The following is a 27,987-nucleotide window of genomic DNA, read 5'->3' on the forward strand; positions in this document are numbered from 1 at the left end:
GCGATTGGGGATCTGGCCCCGCCAGGAGGGCAGCCGCCTTCCCCATGGCTCCTAGGGCGCCCCGCGCCTGTGCAGGCGGCTGGCGGAGAACCAGGGTCGTGCGGACGTGGGCTTCGGGCGGGTCGGGTGGGACCGCGAGCTTTCCACTAACTGCCCAAGACAGGAGAAAACCCAAACGCATGCGCGCGCACACACACACACACACACACACGAGCTCAATTGCTCTCTTCCAGAAACGGCTCTAATTAGCCCTTCTTGGCTGCCTCCCTCACAGCATAGTGCGGCATCAGGAAAGCAGCGGTAGAGAAAGGCTCTTCGGTTAGAATCTGTGGGTTCGGGTCCTGGGTACCAAGCACCAGGAGGTGGCCGGAACCAGAATCTAGGGGAACGTGTGTCCCGGGATCGGGAACCGGGTGAGCAAGCCCCGCCCACTCCGCTAGAAGGCCGCTGGAAAGCGGCGCGCGGTAGCCGGAAGCCTTCCTGTCCTGCAGACGACCCGGAAGCGGAAGGGAGTCCGTCTCTTTTCTCTGTCCATTGCGTTTCTCCTGCGTTCGTTGTTTCTCCCGGGAGCGGTTCCGAAGGGCTGTTCGCAGGGTGCGGTGAGAAGCGGTGCACTGAGGTCTCCGAGCTGCTGCGGCCATGGCGGATGTGACCGCCCGTAGCCTGCAGTACGAGTACAAGGCGGTGCGTGGGATCTCGGGGGAGGACTCTGGGCGGCCGAGTGTGGTTGGGGAGCGGGAGGCTGTGGAAGGGGGTTTCAGTCGAAGGCCTCCAGGACAGCCGCGAAGGCGAGGGGGAAGTCGATCTGGGGAAGGTGAGATCACTCGACGACGCTTAAGTCAGCCCCCACGGGGGCTGGTGGGATAGGCCGAGAGCTCTCTGAGGAGGCTTTTTGCAGTTCTCATTGTAAGTCCGCCCCCTTCCATGTGATGCTCTTCTAACAGCGGGCACTGTTAGGAGCAGGGATTGTCCACCGCTGATACAGGACATGGGACTCAGCTCTAGGCTCATGCACAACGTTGTATGACACCATTGCTTTTCCGAGAAAACGGTTTTAGATCCAGTTAATCATTATTAGCCTTAGTTGCTGTGGTTCTTTCATCGTCTGATATGATTGTGATGGTCTCATGTCGAAGTTTTGGTAATGTATAATCTTTTCAGAACTCGAATCTTGTGCTCCAAGCTGACCGCTCTCTCATTGACCGGACCCGCCGGGATGAACCCACAGGAGAGGTGCTGTCCCTGGTTGGGAAGCTGGAGGGCACCCGGATGGGAGATAAGGCTCAGCGGACCAAACCGCAGATGCAGGAGGAAAGAAGAGCCAAGTATGTACCAAGGGGACGCTGGTTTTTCAGATTAAAAGTCCACCTTCCCTTGTAGCAGTTGAGCAGCATTTTTGCTGCAATGTGTGGTGGAAGGTCAGACATCAGTGTCATTAAAAATACTGTGGAAATTTACAGAAAGTTTGTTAGAACATGATTCTTTGGTCTTAAGTGCAAGTAAACTGAAAAATAAGTTTTTTGAACATAAGTGTTTCTGATCCACAGATCTTAATTTTCTTTTAGGTTTTCAAGATCCTGGTATTCCCTTGTCTCAGTAATTTTTTATTTCCCCTCACTACTGACTCTTCATTACTGCTTTTTCCTTTTTTTTCTACTCTTGTTTGTTTTTTGGTTGTAAACTAACTCAAGCATCCATAGTAAAAAAGGCAGTTTTGTTATAATTTGTTGGGAGTAGGTTAGAAGTAGATTCTGTTGAAACTAGTTTGTTTGTCTAGAGAAAGGTAATGTATCTGAAAGGTGAAAAAACTAGTTAAATTCCATTGTGTAATCTTAAGTTAATGGGGAACCTGTCTTATATCAATTTGTCCATCTAGTGAGAGGATGGCAGGATTTCCTATTTATTTATTTATTCATTCATTTATTTACACAGTACCTTTATTTTAATGTGGTACTGAGGATCTACCCAGGGCCTCGCATGTGCTAGGCAAGTGCTGTACCGCTGAGCCACAGCCCCAGCCCTGGGATTTTCTTTGTCCCTGTGTCCTGTAAATAAATGCTCCCATAAATGAATAAGAACAAGTTGGACTCATTTGATGGAGTACAGGTTCCTGTTCTCAAATATCAGATGTCTATATGCCATGAGACTGAAAAGGAAAGGAGGATGGGCTTGATCTAGTCTTGCCTGGGGGTGGGAAAGTTCTTCTCTTCCATTTCATATCATGTCTTCATCAGGCGAAGAAAACGTGATGAGGACCGGCATGACATCAACAAGATGAAGGGTTATACTTTGCTGTCAGAGGGCATAGATGAGATGGTGGGCATTATCTATAAGCCCAAAACTAAGGAGACCCGAGAGACCTATGAGGTGCTGCTCAGCTTCATCCAGGCTGCTCTTGGGGACCAGGTAAGGCAGCGAGAGGCTGAGGCCATGTGTTTGGAAAGGGAGAATGTCACATTTGGAAGACATCAGAAAAACCTTATCTTTAGATTTCTGTCTGCATACCAGTTTTCAGAATAGACTAATACTTACTAAGCATTTAGTTTATATGGAACAACACATCAGCTATTAATACTTATTTCCTATTTTGCAGAAGAGAAATGTGAGGCACAGAATAGTTATGTAATTTTCCTAAGTCGCAGAGGTAGCATTTGGCAGAGTCAGGATATGAATTCAGGTGATTTTCTCCAGGATCTATTCTTAACTCTTTCCCATGCACGATTACATTGTGGGCTTTTTTGAGTCTTTGAGAGACTCTGAGATGCTAGAGAAAGTATGGACATAGAACTACCAAAAGTGTGTCGAGATGGAAGAAGACTGCTAAGTGCCTCTGTCATCTAGGAATGTGAGGCAGATTACTGTGAAAGCTGTGTCCTGTTTCTGGAGACTACCTATCCAATCTTTTTTATCCCCCCTCTCAGTGCTGGGGATTGAATCCAGGGCCTAATGTATGCTAAGCACAGTGTTCTACCATTGAGCTATATCTCCAGTTTCTCTAATATTTTTAAAACAGATGACTTTTACTTCAATAATGTGACTTTTTTTTTTTTTTTTTGGCATTATTGGGGATTGAATCCAGGGCCTCATGCATGCTAGGCAAGCATTGTACCACTGAATTTGCAATCCTCCTAGCTCTAGGTGGAGTTTTTATCAACATTAATAAAAATTGTTACAGCCAGGAGTACTGCAGTTTTGAAGCAATGTGGCTCATCACATCCTGGCATCATATAAAGCTGGTTGGGGGGTATTCTGCATGTTATTGTTCTAAAAGCTGATTTTTTTTTTCTTTTGTGGTGCTGGGGATTGAACCCAGGGCCTTGTGCATATGAGGCAGGCACTCTACCAACTGAGTTATATCCCCAGCCCACCTAAAAGCTGATTGTTTTTTTGCCACCAGCCACGTGATATCCTTTGTGGGGCAGCTGATGAAGTTCTAGCTGTCTTAAAGAATGAAAAGCTTCGGGACAAGGAGAGACGAAAGGAGATTGACCTGCTGCTGGGTCAGACAGATGATACCAGATACCATGTGCTAGTAAACTTGGGGAAAAAGATCACAGACTATGGTGGAGATAAGGAAATTCAAAATATGGGTAACTAAACTGTTTGTGTTCCGATTGTTGTTGACTCTGAAATATGTATCTTCTAGCATCATTTGATAATGAATCTGAGTGTCAGTGATTTCCCATCAACCAGAGTTGGTGGTTTCTTTTTTCTTGTTGTTTGTTTGAGGCATTTGGCAGGTTTTATTCAAAGCTGGCTTTAAGGAAGATAGAGAAGAATTTTTTTCCTCGAATCTTCACATTCCTATTTTGTGTTTTTTAAAAAATTAATGACTAACAGACACCAGATTCCCTCAATTCCAGCAGCCATTTCTTACTAAGATAACCTTTTTCCGCTTTTTTTTTTCTTTTTCCTATACCAGAGCTTGAACCCAGGGGTGCTCTACCACTGAGCTACACCCCTGGCACTTTTCATTTTTATTTTGAGACAAGGTCTTGCTAAGTTGCCCAGGCTGGCCTTGAAATTTCAGTCCTCTTGCTTCAGCCTTCCAAATAACTGGGATTAAGGAATGCACCACTGTGCCCAGCTCTGAGGCCCTTTTATTGTGTAGAATGTGGAAGAGAACTTGGGCAGAGCCTGTGGGATAAGAGAGGGGTGGAATCCAGAATTGGTGGGTGGGAAACTGTCTCAGTGCTGACAGCACAGATGGCGCTCTCATGTGGATCACCTAAACTAAATCCTTATGTGTCCTTAGACCCCAGTTCTGTGCCTCTTTTCATTAACTGCTCACTGCTCTTCATCATTTCAGATGACAACATTGATGAGACCTATGGTGTAAACGTGCAGTTTGAGTCTGATGAGGAGGTGAGCAATTAAGCAAGTGGACTAACTCATTTTTTTTAATTGTTAGGTGACAGGACCCCTTTTAGTGTAAAGAGGTCCCCTAGCTTAAGCCAGATAGATTTTATGGTGTTTTATGAGTATCAGAAATTTAGTGTTATTTTGCTGAAAATATTATCATTATCTTCAGGTTTTCCAACGCAAATTTAAGTTATTAAATATAAACTAATATAATTTTTTTCCATTTTTTTATTACTGGTGCATTTCAGTTGTGCATAACGATGGAATTCATTGTTATATATTCATGTTTACATACAATATTATAATCTAATTTGGCCAATATTCTTCCCTAGTATTGCCCATTTCACGCCTCTCCTTTCTCCCCCTGGTCTCTTTTCTCTACTCAATTTATCTCCCTTTGATTTTCATGAGACACCCCCCCTGCCCACCTTTCTTTTCCTTTTTTCTCTCTAGCTTCCACATATGAGAAAAAACTTATGACCCCTGACCTTCTGAGTTTGGCTTATTTCACTTAACAGTGTCCTCAAGTTCCATTCATATTCCTTCAAATGCCATAGTTTCACTTTTCTTTATGGCTGAATACAATTCGCGCGCGGGCACGTTTTGTGTGTGTGTGTGTGTGTGTATCACATTTTCTTTATCCGTTCATTGCTTGACAGACATCTAGGCTGGTTCTGTAGTTTGGCTATTGTGAATTGTGTTGGTATAGACATGGGTGTGCCTGTGTCACTATAGTGACTTTAATTCTTTAGGATAAATATTGAGGCAAGATATATTTGGGTCATGTGGTGGTTCCATTCCTCGTCTTTTGAGTAACCTCCATACTAATTTCCACAATGGTTGTACTAATTTATGGTCCCACCAACAGTATAAAAGTGTTTCTTTTTCTCCACATCCTCTCCAGCATTTATTAATATTTTAATAAATATGTTTTTTAGTTGTAGGCGAACCTTTATTTTATGTATTTATATACAGTGTTGAGGATTGAACCCAGGGCCTCACACATGCTAGGCAAGCACTCCACCCTTGAGTGTTTATTATTGTTTATATTCTTGATGGCTGCCATTCTGACTCATGTGGGATGAAATATCAGTGTAGTTATTTGTTTGTTTGTTTGTTTTTCGGTGTTTTTTCAGTTTTTTTTTTTTTGGGGGGGGGTGGTACTAGGGATTGAACCCAAGGGCTCTTAACCACTGAGCCACATCCCCAGCCCTTTTTTATATTTTATTTAGAGATGGGGTCTCCCTGAGTTGCTTAGATTCTTGCTAAATTGCTGAGGATGGCTTTGAACTCAAAATCCTCAGCCTTCCAACCTGCTGGGACTATAGGTGTATGCCACTGCACTTGATTTTATGATTTTAAGTAGCAACAGATTAACAAACTGCTCATAGTAGTTCATTTAACAAATGTTTATTATTTATTAAGTACCCACTTTGACCATGATATATATGTATATATATATATATATATACATATATATATATTTTTTTTTTTGGTTGATGGACATTTATTTATTTATTTATATGTGGTGCTTAGAATCGAACTCAATGTCTCACACATGCTAGGCAAGTGCTCTACCACTCAGCCCCAGCCCCATGATGCTGTTTTAAGTGTACATTTTATTTCGTGAGTAAGCACAGTGCTGAGCGAGCTAGTTGTGGTCTCTGCCTTTCTGGATCACCATCCGCTTCCCCGGCCTGCTTCTGTACAGCTCTTCTCTCCCGTTAGCCAGCAGCTCTTGTGTCTAAGGACTGTGTATGTATGAGAGATTGTGATCGAGGCGGTTGCCATTGTGGCAGCTAAAGTGAGAAGCAGAAGAGAGGCGAGAAGCATCTAAGGAATCCCCACCAGATTGTCATTCTGTTAATGTGCTCTGGAATAAGACTGAACCCCCAGGGAGGGGGATGGGAAAGGAAAAGCCGTAGAATGAATAGGATGTCACTTTCCTATGTTCATATATGATACAAGACCAGTGAAACTCCCATCATGTACAGTGACGAGAATGGGAAGTTATACTTCATGTACGTATGATATGTCAGAGTGCATTCTGCTCTTATGTGTACCTAAAAGGAACAAAGACTGAGTCATTGATTTCACCACAAAGCCGTTGCTCTAACTAAGGGGGTCATTGAGGGTGATTCGGGGAGCGGTTCTGTGGTGGCACAGGATGGGTTCCAGAGTATGGTTGAGGTTGGGGCTGTTTCCACAGGAAGGCGATGAGGACGTCTATGGGGAGGTTCGAGAAGAGGCGTCTGACGATGACATGGAAGGCGATGAGGCCGTTGTGCGCTGCACCCTCTCAGCTAACGTGAGTGAGGTCTCCTTCCCCTGGCTGCACGGCCAGCTGATTTCTGGGTGTAGCCTTTTCCCAGTGCCTGGTCTGGTTTTGCATTACTTAGTGAGCCGTGTTTTGACAGAGTGAGCCATAATAAGTATTTAGTGTCCTGATTCTTAAGATTTCAGCTGGTCGTCTTCCTACCCTGAGGCATGTGGTGGGGAATCAGCCTGGTGCTCCTGAACTCAGGATAGCCCTTTTTTTCTCTCAAAAGGGCCCCCAGAGAAGGCTGGCTGTGGGGTGGCAGGGAGCTTAGTTGTAGGGCAGTGAAAACGTGGTTGGGACCTGGTGAGCTAAGGGCCTGGCTATTATTTTAGCTTGTAGCCTCAGGTGAACTGATGAGTTCCAAGAAGAAGGATTTGCACCCTCGGGATATCGATGCGTTCTGGCTCCAGCGGCAGCTTAGTCGTTTTTATGATGATGCCATCGTGTCACAGAAGAAGGCAGATGAAGTGTTGGAGATTCTGAAGGTATGGCCGAGATGGCAGTTCTGTTGAGTGCATCTTAGCAGATGGAAATGGTGTGGAGCAACAGACAACTGTGTTCTTGATGGTGGCATTGCTTTCTTGTTAGACGGCCAGTGACGATCGTGAATGTGAGAACCAGCTGGTTCTGCTCCTCGGTTTCAACACGTTCGACTTTATTAAAGTGTTGAGGCAGCACAGGATGATGAGTGAGTATGCGCGAGCTCTTCCCCATGTGTGGCCTGAGCCAGGCAGGGGGGTGCTGCTTTCATGGCTTCTGCACTTAATGATTTTTCTCTGCACCCCAAGAGTGAAGGCTGATTTACCCATCCTGTGCCCCCCACCTCCTCCTTTTGCTCCCTGTCATTGGCAGTTCTGTACTGTACCTTGCTGGCGAGTGCTCAGAGTGAAGCTGAAAAAGAAAGGATCATGGGAAAGATGGAAGCTGACCCAGAGCTATCCAAATTCCTCTACCAGCTCCACGAGACTGAGAAGGAGGATCTGATCCGAGTAAGGGCTGGCTTGATCGTTCTGTCTCATTTCTCAGTTGGAGTGTTTGCTTCAGAAAAATGGACAATTGGCTAGAGATTAAAAAACAGATGTCAGAGTAGTGAAGCATTTCTCTAAATTCCTTGGGGTTTCTCAGTGAGTACTGATTAGAATTGTTACATTCACATTTGTGTGGCTAGAGACTGTTTGTTCAGCAGCACCAGGGGGACCTTTACAGATTTCACCATAAAGACGGTGTTTACTTGAATGCAGGAACAGAACCCATGCTTAAACATGGGACTCAACACTGCTGCTTCTTCCCTAGATGATGAGGTCCCTCTTCTGTGTGCTCCTCTCCTCTATATCATTTGTGTCCTTGGATCTTTATTTATTTTTTATTTTTTTAGTTTTAGGTGGACACAGTATCTTTATTTTGTTTTTATATGGTGTTGAGAATCGAACCCAGTGCCTCACACATGCTAGGCGAGCGCACTACCACTTGAGCCACATCCCCAGCCCCTCCTTGGATCTTTTTGGTGGTCTTTTGGCAGGTGTCTGAATGTGAAGTGCCACCTTTTGTTTTGGGGACTTAATAGTACCAGTGAGTCAAGCACAGCTAAGCAGAGACTGAAAGGGGCAGGTACTCAGCATGGTGATGAGCCATCCTGCTTTTTTCTTTTTCCCACTGCAGGAGGAAAGGTCCCGGAGAGAGCGGGTTCGGCAGTCCCGAATGGACACAGATCTGGAAACCATGGATCTGGACCAGGGCGGAGAGGTGGGAGTTGGGCCATCTCCTAGGCCATGATGGGTAGAAAACTGTCGTGCTCAGCCAGCTCACTTCCGTGGATTGTTGTTTGTCACATCCCCAGGCACTGGCTCCACGGCAAGTTCTGGACTTGGAGGACCTGGTTTTCACCCAAGGGAGCCACTTCATGGCCAATAAACGCTGTCAGCTTCCTGATGGGTCCTTCCGTCGCCAGCGAAAGGGCTATGAAGAGGTGCATGTGCCTGCTCTGAAGCCCAAGCCCTTTGGCTCAGAAGAGGTGAGTGTAGTGTTTTGCTCAGTTCTCGTGCTCAGTTCACCTCTCTTCCAGTTTCCAACCATTGCCTAAGATGTAGCCTTGTCTGTTAGATAGCTTATTTCTGAAATGAACGCTGCTTCAGAATTTTCCTATTCTAATTTAGAGCCCAGGGGATAATATTGATCTCTCTGGACTGGGTCTTAATGGAGAGTCATGTAGGGTGATGGCCAGAGAATGGAGACCCTGGCAGTCCCATGGTAGTGGGCAGTCTGCTGAAGGATGCTGTTGGTGTGATGTGCATGGCTTTTCTCCCTAGCAACTGCTTCCGGTGGAAAAGCTGCCCAAGTATGCCCAGGCTGGATTTGAGGGCTTCAAAACACTGAATCGTATCCAGAGTAAACTGTACCGCGCAGCCCTGGAGACTGATGAGAACCTGCTGCTGTGTGCTCCTACTGTAAGGGCTGCCCTGCTGATTTTTATTTGATAAGAGACTTGTTAAGTGGTAGATCAAATGCCATGACATGCTGTTTTCTGTTTTGGAGATAAGCTTGGGGAAATTGGGGCAGCGAATATAACCTTATAAATGGGCTGCTTGTCCCTGACCTCTGTCTTAGGGTGCTGGGAAGACCAACGTGGCCCTGATGTGTATGCTCCGAGAGATAGGGAAACACATAAACATGGATGGCACCATCAACGTGGATGACTTCAAGATTATCTACATTGCTCCCATGAGATCCTTGGTACAGGAGATGGTGGGCAGTTTTGGAAAGGTAAGGGTCAGATCTTTGCTCCAAAAGATACTGGCCGCAGTTCTCCAAGTACTGGATGCTGGCCTGGGCATCTCTACTGCTTATGTGGGGCATCTCTGAATGCCTCTGTGGTGCTTTTCCCATTTCTGAAATGGAACTTGACCCAGGTACAGAAAGCTACTGGGGCGAGAATGTCTTGAACTCTCTTTTAGAAGGGTTTACTACCTTTCTTTCATCTTCTGCATAGTGATATTCTGATGTTGGTGTTATTGCATTTTTAAGTATTTATAAAGTGTCTTGTGGATATGGTTGGTAGAAGACCTCGTGGTGTTAAGTCTGTTATCTGTAAAGTCCATTTCCCCACCCTTACATGCAGAGCTCCCAGAGATCCTTTGCCTGCTTCATGTGCTTGAGTGAAACTTGGATTTGTTTTAGGAGTGTGTGTTCATATAGACTTATTACCTACCTACTCCCAGTACCCGACACTGAGACTACCCAGACAGAGTATGGTATCTAGGCCCCTTCAAGCTTGCTGCCTTTTTTCCTTATTTCCAGTGCTGGGCATTGGACCCAGGGCCTAGAGCAAGCTAGGAGAACATTCTACCACTGAGCTACGCTCCAGCCCACTTCAAGCATTCTTGCCTGATGTACCTCTTTTCCCCTTAGCGCCTGGCCACTTACGGAATCACTGTTGCTGAACTGACTGGGGACCACCAGCTGTGCAAGGAAGAGATCAGTGCCACTCAGATCATTGTCTGCACCCCTGAGAAGTGGGACATCATCACACGGAAGGGTGGTGAACGCACCTACACTCAGCTGGTGCGGCTCATCATCCTGGTGAGCAAGGGGAGCATGAGGAAACCTGGAGGCAGTCGGGATCAGGAGTGTTGTTGGGCTTTAATGATGAACATTTCCTCAGGTCCTTTTCTGTAGGCACTAGCCTTTGAATGACAGCCATTGTCAGCTTTGTTGTTACAATTCAGTAGAAAAACTTAGCAGCATGGTGTTTGCAGTATTTCTCATATCTTTCTTCATGTTTGAAATAATTTGGAAATAAATATAAACAGACCCCCAACAAAATATATGTATGTGTGTGTGTGTGTGTGTGTGTGTGTGTGTATACACACACACACACACACATATTCCCAGAACATAGAAGGGCTTTATAAATAAATAATCTGTTCTCAGAGGCAATAAGTAGGGAGTCAGGACATTGTGTTCCGTGTGCACAGAAGCACAGTGTGGAAGGTCTGAGTGTCATTTCTTTGAGGTGTCTGGGAGAGCAAGAAAGGAGAGTGCACGAGCAGGCATTGGCAATCTGTGGCTGCTGGATTCTGTTTATTGGAACACAGCTGCACCCCTTAGCTTATGTCTTGATTACAGCTGCTTTTGTGTTGCAGAGTAGGGTTAAGTATTTGTAATAGGGACTCTGTGGCCCACAAGCCTAAAACATTGACCACTTGGCCTTTAAAGAAACAGTTTGCTAAGCCCCACATTGGAGCCTGGCTAATCAGCCTCATTAGCAGGGACATTAGGAATGCTGGATCCCTGGGCCCACCTCTTGCCTTCGAGTACCAGTAAGATCTCCTGGTCTTCCTGTGCCGCTGAAGTTTGAGAAGTGCCACTGTAGGCCATGCAAACTCATGCAATGTGTGAGAGCTTTTGTTCTTATTTAATATAAATATGAAGCCTTATTTGATATACATATGGTCTGACCAAAAGCTTCATTTTTCCATAAGGAAATTTATGTGAAGGTTAGGAATTCGCTTACCTAAAGTATCTTGTTATAAAGTGCTGCATCAAAGCAGCTCACGGTATGCTCTTTCCTGGGGTATTTCATGGTGAATACTGTCTTCATTCTTTGGATTTCTTTAGCTTAAAATTCCCTTTCTTGTCGTTGTCGTTGTCTTTTTTTAATTTTGTTGTTGTGGGTGGACAGAGTGCCTTTATTTTGTTTTATTTTTATGTGATGCTAAGGATTGAACCCAGTGCCTCACATGTGCTAGGCATCTTCCTGCTTTGCCATCTTCCTGCTTTGCTATCTTCCTGCCTCCCAGCCACCGCCCTCTTGTCTTCTTTGTTGGCATCTTAGGTTATATGTGTATAAAATGGGGGTAGTCTCGGGAAGGGGGGCTATGTTTCTCTGGTCCTAGAGGTAATTTGCTGCCCTCCCATTCCTTAGGATGAGATCCATCTTCTCCATGATGACAGAGGTCCTGTCTTAGAAGCTTTGGTGGCCAGAGCCATCCGAAACATTGAGATGACTCAAGAGGATGTCCGACTGATTGGTCTCAGTGCCACCCTCCCCAACTATGAAGATGTGGCCACCTTTCTGCGTGTTGACCCTGCCAAGGGCCTCTTCTACTTTGACAACAGGTATAAGAAAGGCTGGAAGAAGTGTATAGCCAAGGTGACCTTCTTACTTTCCTTCTATTTTCTAAGGAGCACTTCTGGATTGAGCTTTAGAGAAGGGCCTTTGGTTTCTGTGTGTCAATCCAAAAAGACAGATATTGCTTCCAGGGCATGGAAAGTACTATTTGTTCCTGCTGCATCCCTGCCAAAGCCTCATTTGTCCTCATTGTTGAACTTCCAGCTTCCGTCCGGTGCCTCTGGAACAGACATATGTGGGCATCACAGAGAAAAAAGCTATCAAGCGTTTCCAGATCATGAATGAAATAGTCTATGAGAAAATTATGGAACATGCTGGAAAAAATCAGGTCTGTTCATGGTTTGTTCTTGAACCTTTCAACTTTTGACTTAACTGATAATTAGGCAAGATTGACACAGGTAGAAGAAAATACAAATCACCAATATCTGGAATTAAATAACTTATTAGTATAAAACCTGCCATTAGCAGGGTAATCAGGGGAATGGGCGTGTGGCTTCGTGTCCCACCCCACTAGGGAAAGAAAGGATAATTAGGGAATACACTAAACAACTTTACACTAGAAAATTAGAAGAAATAGCCAGGTGCTGTGGCACACCCCTATAATCCTAGCAGGATTGTACCAGAGATTGAACCCAGTGCTTAACCACTGAGCCACATCCCCAGGCCTTTTTTATATTTTTTTTAGAGACAGAGTCTCACTAAGTTGCTGAGGCTGGCTTTGAACTCAAAATTCTGCTTCAGCCTCCTGAGCCCCTGGGATTATAGATTTGGTGTGCCTCTGCACCCATCTTCAACCAGAATTTTTTTTTTTTTTTTTTTTGGTACCAGGGATTGAACTTAGGGGCACTCAACCACCGAGCCACATCCCCATCCCTTTTTTGTATTTTATTTAGAGGCAGGGTCTCACTGAGTAGCTTAGTGCCTTGCTTTTGCTAGGGTGGGCTTTGAACTCACAATCCTCCTGCCTCAACCTCCCAATCACAGCCAGAATTTTTTAATTGAGCAGAGTTTAGCAATGTTAACCAAGACAAATAAGGAAAAACAACAAGATGTGTTTCTTTTATTTATTTTATTTATTTATTTATTTATTTTTTAAGATGTGTTTCTTTTAATCTGATAAAAAAAATAGTGAATGAATTTAAGTGAAGACTTAATATGTTTGTTTTTCCTCATAGATACTAAGACTATTTCCAAAATGTGGTGCTAGTCCTAGATGTACTTATAAGTCCTTTTTTTTCCTTTATAAAGATGTGTCTTGGGGCTGGGGATGTGGCTCAAGCAGTAGCGCGCTCGCCTGGCGTGCGTGCGGCCCGGGTTCGATCCTCAGCACCACATACAACAAAGATGTTGTGTCCGCCGAAAACTAAAAAATAAATATTGAAAATTCTCTCTCTCTCTCTCTTAAAAAAAAAAAAAAAAAAGATGTGTCTTGCAGATACATCTTCATGTGTCTTCGACTCTTGTTTAGGAGCTTGAACACATTTTTTTTTGGTGGGGGGGCGGATACTAGAAATTTAACTCAAGGTGCTTAACACTCGTGGAGGAAATTTAACTTAGGTGCTCAACCATCCCCAGTAATTTTTATTTTTATTTTTAGACAGGGCTTTGCTAAGTTGCTGAGACTAGCTTTGAATTGCCATCTTCCTGCCTCAGCCTCCCAAGTTGCTGGGATTAAGGGTGTGCACCACCATGTCTGGACATACACAGATTCTTAATTAAGACCCTTGAATTTGCATACATAGCATATTTAAATTTGCTGTGCAAGATTGGGTGCTAGGGCTGGTTTAATTTCCCACCTGCAGGATTTTTAGTTATTAGGTGGGCTCCTTCTTGGGTCTTGTTGGCCCTGGTTAGGCTTCTGAACCTTCTTGCTATTGCTCCTTTTTGCAAGACACTTGATTCTGATTTATATAGTGCAGCATCTTTTCCTACTACTAGTGCCCTGGGCCTGTAGGAGTGGCTATTGCAGTTGTGTCTCTTAACTATAGCAAACTATGGTTTCTTCTTAGGTGCTGGTGTTTGTCCACTCTCGGAAGGAGACTGGCAAGACGGCCAGGGCCATTCGGGACATGTGCCTAGAGAAGGACACTCTAGGCCTGTTTCTGAGAGAGGGCTCAGCTTCCACAGAGGTCCTTCGGACAGAAGCAGAACAGTGCAAGGTGAGGAGGGTTCTGCTCATTTCTCGTTCCTGCCTGGTAACTGGCCTCCCTTACCAGTTAGGTTCCAGACAGCTCTGCTGGGACTGAGTGACCCAGGGCACTGTTTCACGTAGGAATGGTGATTGGATGTGGTTATGGGGATGGGTAAGGGGCAGGGTCTCACGTGAAGAGAGATCCTTTTCCCCGGGAGAGTTCCACCGGAAGATTCACCTCATCCCTTGGTCTTTTCTGTGCACAGAACTTGGAGCTGAAGGATCTTCTGCCTTATGGCTTTGCTATTCATCATGCGGGCATGACCAGAGTTGATCGAACCCTTGTGGAGGATCTTTTTGCTGATAAACATATTCAGGTAAGGGTGGGCAAGGCTTTGGGAGCAGTTGATGCAGGCTTAAAAAGACCTGCTGTGTCAACAGTTGTGCCATGTGTAGGCTCTTGGTACTTGATTTTTTTTCTGGCCCAGCTGGCTGAGGTTGGAGGGTCATGATGGACACACTAAATGTAACTTCCTGCCATCTCTCCCAACACACCACACCCTGCAGGCGTGAAGGTGAGTGCGTCTGAGGAGTATAGCAGAGCAAGCGCTCTATAGCTCCACCAATTCCAAACATGCCTCCTAAGGTCTTGCCCGTGTTCCTTCACTCTTTTAGGGTAGCCTGATTTTGCATTTTCTCAAGACTATAAGTTTATTAACATAGGCTTATACTTCTGACTCTTACGTTTCTCTGAAACTGAAACGTTAATTGCGGAATAGATGAGGAGCCCGAGGAATCCTTTCCTCACTATTCGGGTGTCACATTGACAAGTATTGGGACATACCCCAGTCCAGTTTCCTCCTGCCCTCCTGATAGTTCCCATAGAAGCTCGGAGGCCAGAGAAGTCAGGGATTCTCTCCTTTTCGTGGTATTGCCTGTTTGCCTCATTGTCTTGTCTTGCCTCTCTAGGTTTTAGTTTCCACGGCAACTCTAGCTTGGGGTGTGAATCTCCCTGCCCACACAGTCATCATTAAAGGCACCCAGGTGTACAGTCCAGAGAAAGGGCGTTGGACAGAACTGGGAGCACTGGACATTCTGCAGGTACAGAGCCTTTGAGTTTATTCTCAGTGGGAAAAGTACCCTGTTCCTGAAATGCAAGGATGCTGGAAAGAGAGCTCAAAGGCCGTGTTCTCTATTGTCAGATCCCTGAGTCAGATCCAGAAGTCCTTTCTCTGTAGCATCCTTTGTTTGTTATCTCTGACTTAGATGCTGGGACGTGCTGGTCGACCCCAGTATGACACCAAAGGTGAAGGCATACTCATCACATCTCACGGGGAGCTACAGTACTACCTGTCCCTCCTCAATCAGCAGCTTCCTATTGAGAGCCAGATGGTATCCAAGCTGCCCGACATGCTTAATGCAGAAATTGTGCTGGGGAACGTCCAGAATGCAAAGGTAGGGAAGACTGGGCTCGGTGCCTTCCTCTGGTGCCCCAGAGCCTGAGGGAGCAGGAGTTGGATGGTCCTTGCTGTGGTGCTTGAGGTGTCAGCATCCCACATCCCCTACCTCACACCCACCTCTTCAGTGCAGGCTTCCTGGATCTGTGTCACTTGGCACCGTTCCTCTCGTGTCCAAGATCTTTGAGAGGACTCTTTATCTTTCTATTAATGAACTGTCATAAACATTCAAAAGGTGATAAACTGTGTATCCTCTTAGCTGGGTGTTGATCTCTGAGCCCTCTGTGGGAACTTTGTGTTGGACATGAGCAGTTCTCCATGCTGAGAAGTTTGGCCATCTCTCTTAGGACGCGGTGAACTGGCTGGGCTATGCCTACCTCTATATCCGAATGCTCCGATCCCCAACCCTTTATGGCATCTCTCATGATGACCTCAAGGGAGATCCCTTGCTGGACCAGCGCCGACTCGACCTGGTTCACACTGCTGCCTTGATGTTGGACAAGAACAATCTGGTCAAATATGACAAGAAGACAGGCAACTTCCAGGTGAGTGGTGTGAGGATTTGGAGATGAAGGTCTCAGCAGAAGTTGTAGGCCTGGGTGAAAATTCCTCGGCTTGCTGACTGGGTCTATCTGATTGCTTGGAGCAGGCCTTGGATTATACCTTTTGAACTGCGAACTTCTACCGTGATACACCTCTTTTGTAATTTGAGTTGAGGTGGATCATTCAGCTGTGGTACTGTTCAGGCAGTTGATCTGTAGGACCAAATCCTACTGTGGTTGGAGTTTGTCAGTAGTCAGCATTGCATCAAATCTCTCTTTTCTTCTAGGTGACAGAACTGGGCCGCATAGCCAGCCACTACTACATCACCAATGATACAGTGCAGACCTACAACCAGCTGCTGAAGCCCACCCTGAGTGAGATTGAGCTTTTCAGAGTTTTTTCCTTGTCCTCAGAGTTTAAGAACATCACTGTGAGGGAGGTGAGTCTGTCCAGCACCCCAGGATGGAGCATTGTGTGCACCACCAAGTTGCTGAGTGACTTCTTTCCTTGGCCACTTGGCTTTTTCTTGACCTATCTCCCCCTTGTGGCAGGAAGAAAAACTGGAGCTGCAGAAACTGCTGGAGAGGGTGCCCATCCCCGTGAAGGAGAGCATTGAGGAGCCCAGTGCAAAGGTGAGCCCATCTTTTCTTTGCTGGGGGTTTTCATAATGGTCCAAAAGATGAACCTTGAGTCTGGACTCGTGCGTGTAAATCTGCAGAGCTCGTCCACTTTTTCTTTGGGGATCAGGGGTCATTGAACCCTATGGCAATCAGTTCCCAGGTCTTCTGATTCTTTTTATATGGAGCAATAGTTGTTTAATATCTGTAAATCAAGAGCTGTGGGATATCTTCTCTGGTATGGGTGCCAAAAGCAGAAATATAACTCACTTTGTGGGACTGTCCAGTGATTGACCTCTGGCCGGTTGACCTTACTTCTTTCCAGATCAATGTGCTTCTTCAAGCCTTCATCTCACAGCTGAAATTGGAGGGCTTTGCACTGATGGCTGACATGGTGTATGTTACCCAGGTGAGGGCAGAGTTGAACTGGGGCTGGCATTCCGTGCCTTGTGTGCTATGTCTTGAAGAAAGGCTGATGAGGCAGATGGAATGCCTAGCACTGTCCTGGCTGGCTGGTTGGTTGGTACCTGTGTGGCCCCAGCTGCACTGTACTAAGCCCAAGCACATGGGAAGGACAGGCCTTGACGGGGGACTGGGAGGCTCTGTGGGCCCTTGGAGAGATGGGTAGATCTGCCGAACACAGGATCTTCTTCCCCACTGTGGTTGCAGGACTCATAAATAAATTCAGAAACGGCATAGGGTTTTAGTAGTGACTCTTTGTCTCTTTACCTGTAGGAACAGGAGAAAGGAGTAATTATGGAGGATACTTTGTCTTTTTTTTTGGCACCAGGGATTGAACCCAGGGATGTTAACCCAGGTGCTTAACCACTGAGCCATATCCCCAGCCCTTTTTATTTTTTTAAATTTTGAGACAGGGTCTTGCTAAGTTGCTGAGGCTGGCTTTGAACTTATGATCCTCCTGCCTCAGCTTCCCAAGCCTCTGGGGACTTTGTCTTTGAGTTGGTGTGGGTAATTGCATCTGAGCTTGAGGTAGTTAGCTTGGTAGGGAGGCTTGGGGGCAGTTGAGACTTCACAGAGGAATGCTTCATCTTTCCTCAGTCGGCGGGCCGGCTGATGCGAGCTATCTTTGAAATTGTCCTGAACCGAGGATGGGCACAGCTTACAGACAAGACCTTGAACCTCTGCAAGATGATTGACAAGCGCATGTAAGGGCCCAGTGATCTGGGGGCTGGTCACCATGAATTGGGGTCCCCACACTGAGGGTGTGATGGGAAAGCCTAGGAGTGCCTCTGACCTGTCCTGATGCTCTAAGAATGACTTGAACCTGGGTGAGAGTTGGAGAGGGGAGCCCTGCTGGCATGGGGAAGGGAGTTGGTGGTAGTCCGCCACTGTAAGCTCTCTGGTGTCACTGCAGAGAGTTTTGGACATCTTCCTCTGGTGACTGTGTCTTGTGTGGTTATGGCTAAACTGTTGGAGGCTATGATGAGGGCAGCTTGTTACAGCCCTTAGAAGGGACCAATAGCTTTGTATCCTTTCTGGGTAGGTGGCAGTCCATGTGTCCTCTGCGCCAGTTCCGGAAGCTCCCTGAGGAGGTGGTGAAGAAGATTGAGAAGAAAAACTTCCCCTTTGAGCGTCTGTATGACCTGAATCATAATGAAATAGGTGTGTGGGGAGCTTTTGTCCTTGTCCTAAGCCAGAACCTCCATGTGCTGCAGTTCCTCAGCCTCGGGCCCCCGTAGCCTGTGTTCACCCCGCACGTCCACTGAAGTACAGTCTTGCTTTTGGGCCTGAATTCTCTGGGCTCCACTGAGGCCAAAGGGAAGAAGCTGCCCATTGCATAGAATCTGCCCATTTCCCATGGTGGCCTCAGGCCCAGCCCGCTTTGCATCTGCAGCCAGGCTAGCTGGCCTGCAGCCCCCGTACTCTCTCATTTCCTTGTAGGGGAGCTTATCCGCATGCCAAAAATGGGGAAGACCATCCACAAATATGTCCACCTGTTCCCCAAGCTGGAGTTGTCGGTGCACCTGCAGCCTATCACACGCTCCACCCTGAAAGTGGAGCTGACCATCACTCCAGATTTCCAGTGGGACGAGAAGGTGAGGCCTCCCTGAGCAGAGGGGACTGCATGGTAGGTGCTGCGTCCCTGTGCTGGCTCATGTTCTTTTCCCTGTGCTTGGGTTGCCAGGTCCATGGTTCATCAGAGGCATTCTGGATTCTGGTGGAGGATGTGGACAGCGAGGTGATTCTGCACCATGAGTATTTTCTACTCAAGGCCAAGTATGCCCAGGATGAGCACCTCATCACATTCTTTGTTCCTGTCTTTGAGCCGCTGCCCCCTCAGTACTTCATCCGAGTGGTGTCTGACCGCTGGCTCTGTGAGTGTCTCCTCTCTGGGTCCTCTAGAACAGGTCTTCCAAGAACAGTGGATGGGTCTCTTGCCTTTGTGGGGGGAGAGAGGCACATGCTACCTAGGGCTTCCACAGTTGAGGTGTTGGGGGCTCTGGAGGAGGTTAGAGGAGGGCCTCCTATCCTCCCTGTCTCCTCTTTGTAGCTTGTGAGACCCAGCTGCCTGTCTCTTTCCGGCACCTGATCTTACCAGAGAAGTACCCACCTCCCACTGAACTGTTGGACTTGCAGCCCCTGCCCGTGTCTGCCCTGAGGAATAGTGCCTTTGAGAGCCTCTACCAGGATAAATTCCCTTTCTTCAATCCCATCCAGACCCAAGGTATGTGTTGGGATACCAGGTAGTTGGTTCTCTTAGGGGCCTTTTAAGGTCACCTGGAGAGCCTGTGTTTTGTGGCAGGTAGGGGAAGAGAGTGCTCGGGTGCTTTGGCAGGCCTGGGAGCTCCGGGATATTTCCCCTTGGTCACTGCTAGATTTACTCTGCTGTTCTGCGTAGTTCCCTGAGGAGCATCAGGAGAGCAGGCCTTACCATGGCACCTTGTTATTTTCTCACTCTCAGGGTGCTGATTGTCTGCTTCTGATGCCCAGCATGGAACCTGGGGTGTGGCATTGGTTGAGACCTCCCTCTGTCACCGTAAACAAGGATGAGGTTCACAGAGCAGGGCTGTGCTCTAAGTACTCGGCCGAGAATAGCGGCCGAGTTTTCCCTCTGTTCCTCCCACCAGTCCTGTGGTTAGGATACTTTTGGGGTTTTTTGGGACTGGGGATTGAACTCAGGGGCACTCAACCATTGAACCATATCCCCAGTTCTATTTTGTATTTTATTTAGAGACAGGGTCTCACTGAGTTGCTTAAGTGTCTCGCCACTGCTGAGGCTGGCTTTGAACTTGTGATCCTCCTGCCTCAGCCTCCTGAGACACTAGGATTACAGCAATGTGCCACTGTGCCCGGCTTTGTTGGGTTACTTTTAAGGTGCTACAGTCATTTTGTACATGAGGAAATAGGCATAGGGAGGTGCCCCAATTGAGTTGGCTAATAAATAGCAGAACTTGGATTTTAACTCAGTCTTGAATCTAGGACTTAGGCTGTTATCTTCTATATTAGATTATTTCTAGAAAATGCAGGAGAGTACTGAGGAGGCACTTCAGTTGTGCATCATTGTCTTTGAGAAACAGAGGAGGATGCTTGGCCTCTCCTGCTTGGGTTGTCCTGCAGATCTCCTTGGGACCAGAGCTTGATCCTGGCCTCTCCCTTTCCTGTTCTGTGGGAGGAGAAGCAAGGCATATCAGGCTGGGCCATCATTTTGGACTCCTGTACCATCGCTCTGCCATTTGACTGTGACACTTTGGCCTGTGTCTCTGGTTCCTTGGTCTTCACAAGTGGTTTGCCTCTTAGCCTGTCTCCTCTCCCCTCCTGATGTGCATACCACTCCTCTCGGTCCCCAGTGTTTAACACCGTGTACAACAGTGATGACAACGTTTTCGTGGGGGCCCCCACGGGCAGTGGGAAGACCATCTGTGCAGAGTTTGCCATCCTGCGGATGCTACTACAGAACTCGGAGGGGCGCTGTGTCTATATTACCCCGATGGAGGCCCTGGCAGAGCAGGTGTGTGACGTGCTGTGACCTTTGTGAGTTTCCCCAGAAATCATTTCATCTGTGATTCTGGATCTAAGTTTTTTCAGGTGGCATTTTCAGAGTCATTTCCTAAAGAGCTTCCTCGTCCCTTAAAGGCTGGACGGGGATCAGAAAGTAGTGTGAGCTGGCACCGTGTTCTGTGCTTGTAGCCCCAGATTCTCTAGGGAAGGCTGAGGCAGGAAGGTGATTTGAATCTAGAAGTTTGAGGCCATCCTGGGCACAGTGACACCCCATCTCCAAAACAGAAAGTGGCCTGAGATCCTCAGAGCACCAGGTCTTTGGCTTCCCAGTTTCCTCATAGCAAGTGCAAGATGCCCATTGTGGCCTGCTGTTGTGACACTCCCTCCCTGCTGCTAGGTGTACATGGACTGGTATGAGAAGTTCCAGGACCGGCTCAACAAGAAGGTGGTGCTGCTGACCGGGGAGACCAGCACAGACCTGAAGCTCCTGGGCAAGGGCAACATCATCCTCAGCACCCCCGAGAAGTGGGACATCCTCTCCCGGCGGTGGAAGCAGCGCAAGAACGTGCAGAACATCAACCTCTTTGTGGTGGACGAGGTCCACCTGATTGGGGGCGAGAATGGGGTACGGCTGCACCTTTCAGCAGATGAGGGGCTGGGGCTGGCAAAGTGACTTGGGCACTGGGCCTGGCATTTGGGTTTGAGGCCACAGACAAGGCAATTCTTTCTCCACAGGATCCTGCATGTGGCCTTACCCAAGTGGGTGACATGGGGGTTTTTGCTAGAACTCTTGGTAAATAGCATGGCTCAGTGGCAGTTGGCTGCCATGGGGCAGCAGAACCAAACACAGACAGCCCTAGTTATAAGGAAGGAATTTGGATGATTTTTGAGTCTTAGGGCGATGCGTGAGGCAGAACTCAGGCAGAAGTTGAGGAGCCTGGGCCTGAGGTGACGCCCTCCCCCCTCTTTCCCAGCCTGTCCTAGAAGTGATCTGCTCCCGGATGCGCTACATCTCCTCCCAGATTGAGCGGCCCATTCGCATCGTGGCACTGAGCTCCTCGCTGTCAAATGCTAAGGATGTGGCCCACTGGCTGGGCTGCAGCGCCACCTCCACGTTCAACTTCCACCCGAACGTGCGCCCTGTGCCCTTGGAGCTGCACATCCAGGTGGGACCCACACTCCTCCTGCCGTGACCTCAGAGATGCCATTAGCCAGGTCAGGTGACTGGTGTCCTTTCTTCTGCTTTGGTGTCCAGGGCTTCAACATCAGCCACACTCAGACTCGCCTGCTCTCCATGGCCAAGCCTGTGTACCACGCCATCACCAAGCACTCGCCCAAGAAGCCTGTCATTGTTTTTGTCCCGTCTCGCAAGCAGACCCGCCTCACTGCCATCGACATCCTCACCACCTGTGCGGCAGACATACAGCGGCAGAGGTCGGTGGGGCCTGGCTTCTGGGGTGGGTTCAGGTCATCCTTATGGCTTGGGGCCCGGCTGCAGTCGGCAGGGTGTCCCCTACCAACTGATTCAGTGCTTGTGCCGCCCAGGTTCTTGCACTGCACTGAGAAGGACCTGATCCCATACCTGGAGAAGCTGAGTGACAGCACCCTCAAGGAAACACTACTGAATGGGGTGGGCTACCTACATGAGGGGCTCAGCCCCATGGAGAGACGGTTGGTGGAGCAGCTCTTCAGCTCAGGTAAAGATACCTCATGGAGCCAGATGTGGTGACGCACACCTGCAATCCCAGTCAGTTCTGGAGGCTGAGGCAGGAGGATCACAAATTCAAGGCCAGCTGCCAATTTAGCAAAACCCTGCCTCAGAAGGGATTGGGCATGGAGCTGAGAGGTAGAGTACCCCTGTTTTCAGTGGCCAGCACTGGAATAAAACCCTCTCAGCTGAGTGAGATGCCATCCAAGGCTTCCCCAAGCAAATAGTGTGTCTTAAATTTTAGGGCCTGGTGCTGTTCCTGGGCGGAGTACTAGCCCTCTTCACCATACTGTTAGGATTTCTGTGTTATCTCATTTATTCCCCCAAGGCCCTTGTGATGCAGGTAGAGAGAGAGCACCCTGCATGTTAGATGAGGCATCGGGCAGGTGCACAACCTGGCACTGTCTCAGAACCTGGTTTTCTAGCATCTGGACTGTTGGCCACCAGACTTGCTTCTGTGTGGATGCCAGGCTCCTGGAGTGGGTAACTTGAGAGATATAGTACACAGGAGCGTGGTTAGTTCTTGGTCATGTCAAAACTTCTTTCCAGCCAGCCTCACTCTAAGAGAGCTCATGCTGGGTTGTGAGAGGGAGCTCTCTGCTGGGCGGCCCCTGGGTGAAGCCAGGTGGACTGTCTTAGGGGTAGACAGGGAGCCCTCCCTCAGTCTGCTCCCTTCTGCTGCTCAGGGGCTATCCAGGTGGTGGTGGCTTCTCGGAGTCTCTGCTGGGGTATGAATGTGGCTGCCCATCTGGTGATCATCATGGACACCCAGTACTACAATGGCAAGATTCACGCGTGAGTATAGTTGGTGCTCTGCGTCCACACAGACCTCCCGTCTAAAACAAGCGTACAGCTGCCAGCACAGACATCTGCAAATAAACCTGCAGCCCTGGTTCCACCATAGCAGGTGTTAGAGGTCTTCAGCCTCAGGACCTGGGAGCCTCAGGACCTGGGCTCACATTTGCCTCTTGGTCATTGTCCCTCAGTACTTTAGCATGTTGGAGAAGCAGGAGCCTAAAAGTGTCAGATGTTAATTAAGTCACTAGCCTATTTGTTTTACAGATTAGAAAAATGATCTGATCAAGGTTATACATCTATGTAGTGACAAGAAGTCAAAGGTTCAGTCTTAGGAAAAGCCTGAATAATTTAACTTTTTCCAAAATGCAGGTAATTTTTAAAATGAATTTTATGGGTTTATTTTTAATGTCTGAATCTGGTTCTTGGTTTGGATTTAAGTTAGATGATTTATAACTTGTGAAAGGTACAGCTCTCAAGATTGGAAAGCTTGACTTACACATTTGATTCTTCAATGGAGAGTTATTTTGCTTTTGGCATTAGATGGGTTTGTAGCACTGGGTCAAGGACCTTGTATGACTAGTTCCTGACCTGCACACTCAAAAGCTAATGTGATGTGTAGGTGAGCGAGTGAAATGACTTCCCGAGTGCCTGAGTTCATGAACTCAAGAGTTGTGCTGGAATTTGACCTGGTCTCCCTTCGCCATGGAAGGTGGCCATGCCTCCGATTGTGGTCTCTGATGATGCTGTTCCTTCTTTCCTCTCCTCCCCCACCAGCTACGTGGATTACCCCATCTACGATGTGCTTCAGATGGTGGGCCACGCCAACCGCCCTCTGCAAGACGATGAGGGGCGCTGTGTTATCATGTGTCAGGGCTCCAAAAAGGTCAGTCCTGGGCTCAGGCAGCCCTTTTGAGATTCTGAGCCTCAAAACAGTTTTCATCAGCCTGATGGATGTTGTTAATAAATTTCTCAAAGGTTTTTCCCCCTCTGCTCTTATTTTCCCATTGCTTTTGTAACGAGCCTGAAGCCACACAGAAGGCGGCTGCCGTGTTTTGGCCACTGCTGTTGACTCTGTTTCCACGGAGGTCTTCTTGCTCTGGTTGGCTCTGTCCCCTCATGCGTTGCTTACTGCTCTGCCTCTGTGACTCAGTATTTCCCTGATCCTACTCTATGTTTCTAAATGTGTGGTTTCTTCATTTTGCTATTGTTTGTTTCACACAAGGGTTACTCCTTATTGGTTTGCCCTTGACCTTTTTTGTGACCATGTTGTCATTGATTCCCTACGACTATTTCCCTTTCCCCAATCCACAGGATTTCTTCAAAAAGTTTTTATACGAGCCATTGCCAGTAGAATCTCACCTGGACCACTGTATGCATGATCACTTCAATGCTGAGATTGTCACCAAGACCATTGAGAACAAGCAGGATGCTGTGGACTACCTCACATGGACCTTTCTGTACCGCCGGATGACACAGAACCCCAATTACTACAACCTTCAGGGTCAGTGGACTCGGGAGCACACACTGTCCTTGCTGGTGTTCCCAGCCCTCGCAGGGCATCTCCCTGCCTGAGACTCCCCACCCACCTCTCTCCTCCACAGGCATCTCTCATCGTCACCTGTCTGACCACTTGTCAGAGCTGGTGGAGCAGACCCTTAGTGACCTGGAGCAATCCAAGTGCATCAGCATCGAAGACGAGATGGATGTGGCGCCTCTGAACCTGGGCATGATTGCTGCCTATTACTACATCAACTACACCACTATTGGTGAGGGCCACGCAGCTCAGTCTGTCTGAGGAGCCTCCCTGTGTGGGGCATCTGAAGCCCATTGACAGGGCCTCCCAGGAAGCAGCACAGCCTGAGTGCTGACTCTTGCTCCTCCTATTGCTTTCCATCTGCTCCTGGCTCCTCTCATGTTTCCTCTTTCCCTGGCAGAGCTCTTCAGCATGTCCCTGAATGCCAAGACCAAGGTGCGAGGGCTTATCGAGATCATCTCCAATGCAGCAGAGTACGAGAACATTCCTATCCGGCATCACGAAGACAACCTTCTGCGTCAGGTAAATATCAGGCTCAGAAGAACAACTTGGAGTTGAAGCTTGGCCTGTGTATGTGTTGCAGTGTCACCGAGACCCCCATACAGCTCTGCCTTCCCACACATCACCCCGCTCCCCGCACATCACTCCCTTCCTGCACATCACCCTCCTCCCCACCCTCACCCTCCTCTCTACCCTCACCCTCCATGGTCTAAACCACATAGTGTCTTTGGCCTAAGTGTCTCAGGCAGGGTCACCTGTTCAGCACCACCTCTTTTCTTCCTCATTGCAGTTGGCTCAGAAGGTCCCCCACAAGCTGAATAACCCTAAATTCAATGATCCACACGTGAAGACCAACCTGCTCCTGCAGGCTCACCTGTCCCGCATGCAGCTGAGTGCCGAGCTGCAGTCAGATACTGAGGAGATCCTTAGCAAGGTGGCATGGCGCTGCTGGGGTGGGGTCGGTGGGCCCTTGGCAGCCTGGGAAGCCTCGCTTCCAACCCTGCCTGCTCTTGTACTCTGCCCGTATTCAGGCAATCCGGCTTATTCAGGCCTGTGTGGACGTGCTGTCCAGCAATGGATGGCTCAGCCCTGCTCTGGCAGCCATGGAACTGGCCCAGATGGTCACTCAGGCCATGTGGTCCAAGGACTCATATCTGAAGCAGCTGCCACACTTCACTTCAGAGCACATCAAACGTTGCACAGACAAGGTGGGCTGGGTGGCCTGGAGTGCTGGGGGGTGAGCCCGAGAGCCCAGAATCCTGTTCTGGGAGGGCCGTGGGAGGTCTCAGCAGGGGAAGTGCAGTTGTGGTTCCCGAGGGCCCAGCTTCCAGATGCTGGAGGCTGCCAGCCATGGGCTGTTCTTCCCAGAGCACCTTCAGACACGGCTAGTGTGGGAAGTCAAGACAGCGGTCCTTGGAGCTGGGGCCATTCGCTGTGGTTTGTGTCCTCCTCTGACCTCTGCGCGCCCACGGCAGGGAGTGGAGAGCGTCTTTGACATTATGGAGATGGAGGATGAGGAGCGGAACGCGCTGCTGCAGCTGACGGACGGCCAGATCGCCGATGTAGCCCGCTTCTGCAACCGCTACCCGAATATCGAACTGTCCTATGAGGTGGTGGACAAAGACAGCATCCGCAGGTGAGCCAGGCACCACCCTGGGTCCCCGTGGGCACGGCATGACACTATGCTGAGAGGCCACGGCCACATCACTCATGTGCTGCCCTGCTCTCCCCACAGTGGTGGGCCAGTGGTGGTTCTGGTGCAGCTGGAGCGAGAGGAGGAAGTCACAGGCCCTGTTATTGCGCCTCTCTTCCCACAGGTACGTCCTGGTGTTAGGATGAGGCCCTGTTCTGGGCATGGTGTGCTTTCCCCATACAGGAGGGAAGTGAGTGAAAATTAACTCACAAGGCTGAAAACTCCTCTAGGGGCCATGGGGTTATCTGCTTGCTTTTGGAACAACTTAGACGACATCATTATTAAAAACGTTGGGGTAGTGTTGTCAGTCTCTTGAATGTTATCTCCTGTGTTTTAAATGGCTCCAGGACACTTTTCTTGTATGTTGTTCCCACTCACTCTGCATCTAGTTGCTTGTTTCTCTACCACCAGAAAGGAAATCTGATCCTCTTTTTGTGGGAGAATTATTGTAGGCTGGCCACAGAAGCCAGATGAACTTCACGTTTATTTCTGTGGCTGATTTGTTCAGCAGGCTGTGAGGAGAGCTTATTAAACTAGGCCACGGGGGCTCTGACAGTAGAGTGGCCAGCAGGGAGGGCGTCTCCCCCAGGCAGGGCTTCAGAAGAATCTGCCTTGAATCCTCTGTGGCAGGTTTGTCTCCAGGTTAAGATTTCTCCTCTGGCCTGTTTTCTTTGTGCTTAAAAAGGACTCTGAGGAACAAATCCCCCCCCAAGATGAGCTTTCTGGTGGTGGCATTGGATTCAAAGGCAAATACTAAACGAGGAGGTATCCTGGGGGAGGAAATGAGCTAGGACCAGCAGATGAGGTTATCTGCCTACTGCAGGATGAAAGCCTTTGAGGCACTTTATTTTTGTGGTGCTGGGGATCGAAGCCAGGGCTTTACAGTGGTAGGCAAGCCATTAACTATCCTCCAACCCCCTGGGCCTTTTGATGGTTTCAAAATCTTTAATCTATTGGCATTACCGGAAGGAACACCAGGAATGTGTCTGGTGTTGTGACCATTCTCACAGCTGCCTATAGCCATCCAGTTTGACATGCTGAAATTCTTGGGTTTTGGTCACTGCAGAAACGTGAAGAGGGCTGGTGGGTGGTGATCGGAGATGCCAAGTCCAACAGCCTCATCTCCATCAAGAGGCTGACCCTGCAGCAGAAGGCCAAGGTGAGAGTGGCCACTGGCCCTACATCTGTCTTGGGTGGGGGCAGGGTGAGAACACTTTCCCCTGGGGCCATGTCCTGATTCCCTGCCGCTCTTTCTAGGTGAAGCTGGACTTTGTGGCCCCAGCCACTGGTGCTCACAACTACACCCTCTACTTCATGAGTGATGCTTACATGGGCTGTGACCAGGAGTACAAATTCAGTGTGGATGTGAAAGAAGCCGAGACAGACAGTGACTCTGATTGAGTCCTGAGTGGTTACTTCAGAGAGAGTTCAGCCCGAGTCAAGAATGTGTGCAGTTGAGGGATCCTGGCTGTGAGACCAGGTGTCTGGTCTTGCCTGAAATTTAGCCAGTCAGGGCTGGAGTTGTCCCAGCCCACCTGCACTTTCCCCTTTCCACCTTGAAGTCCAAGCTCTGGGTCCAGCATCTAGCACATGTTGTTTCAATATGAACCATGTCCAGCGTTTTGGGGCATGTTCTTTGTAGTTCCTTTTGTGTCAGACAGTCTAATAAATAACTTGGAGAGATTACTTGTCCTTATAGTAGTTCCAAATTAAAAGCTGCTTTCTCCAACCTAAGG

The 27,987-nt window shown here is 48.2% G+C and overlaps 1 protein-coding gene across 1 annotated transcript; it reads left to right on the plus strand.

Annotated features, from left to right (window-relative positions):
• The first annotated feature begins 489 nt into the window (after positions 1 to 489).
• On the plus strand, positions 490 to 27,980 carry Snrnp200 (small nuclear ribonucleoprotein U5 subunit 200). The gene is made up of 45 exons (XM_015499733.2): positions 490 to 684; positions 1,162 to 1,325; positions 2,235 to 2,406; positions 3,398 to 3,590; positions 4,310 to 4,365; positions 6,572 to 6,670; positions 7,015 to 7,167; positions 7,271 to 7,370; positions 7,535 to 7,671; positions 8,342 to 8,425; positions 8,520 to 8,693; positions 8,989 to 9,126; positions 9,287 to 9,442; positions 10,088 to 10,258; positions 11,604 to 11,797; positions 12,015 to 12,138; positions 13,820 to 13,969; positions 14,208 to 14,318; positions 14,911 to 15,042; positions 15,208 to 15,396; positions 15,746 to 15,943; positions 16,228 to 16,380; positions 16,493 to 16,573; positions 16,884 to 16,967; positions 17,618 to 17,724; positions 18,063 to 18,181; positions 18,461 to 18,615; positions 18,705 to 18,894; positions 19,071 to 19,244; positions 20,368 to 20,528; positions 20,916 to 21,143; positions 21,493 to 21,684; positions 21,774 to 21,952; positions 22,064 to 22,215; positions 22,913 to 23,021; positions 23,799 to 23,907; positions 24,336 to 24,525; positions 24,626 to 24,790; positions 24,959 to 25,080; positions 25,349 to 25,492; positions 25,590 to 25,766; positions 26,034 to 26,194; positions 26,294 to 26,375; positions 27,318 to 27,410; positions 27,509 to 27,980. The coding sequence occupies exons 1-45, from the start codon at positions 640 to 642 to the stop codon at positions 27,650 to 27,652; spliced, it is 6,411 nt and encodes a 2,136-aa protein (XP_015355219.1). The 5' UTR covers positions 490 to 639; the 3' UTR covers positions 27,653 to 27,980.
• The last annotated feature ends 7 nt before the right edge of the window (positions 27,981 to 27,987 follow it).

Source organism: Marmota marmota, unplaced genomic scaffold, assembly GCF_001458135.2.
Source record: "Marmota marmota marmota unplaced genomic scaffold, marMar, whole genome shotgun sequence".
Lineage (NCBI taxonomy): Eukaryota > Metazoa > Chordata > Mammalia > Rodentia > Sciuridae > Marmota > Marmota marmota.

Coding starts and splice junctions, on each gene's coding strand:
- Snrnp200 (XM_015499733.2), top strand. CDS start 640: ATGGCGGATGTGACCGCCCGTAGCCTGCAGTACGAGTACAAGGCG. Junction 3,591..4,309: donor TAAGGAAATTCAAAATATGG/GTAACTAAACTG, acceptor TCATCATTTCAG/ATGACAACATTGATGAGACC. Junction 17,725..18,062: donor AAGATGATTGACAAGCGCAT/GTAAGGGCCCAG, acceptor CTTTCTGGGTAG/GTGGCAGTCCATGTGTCCTC.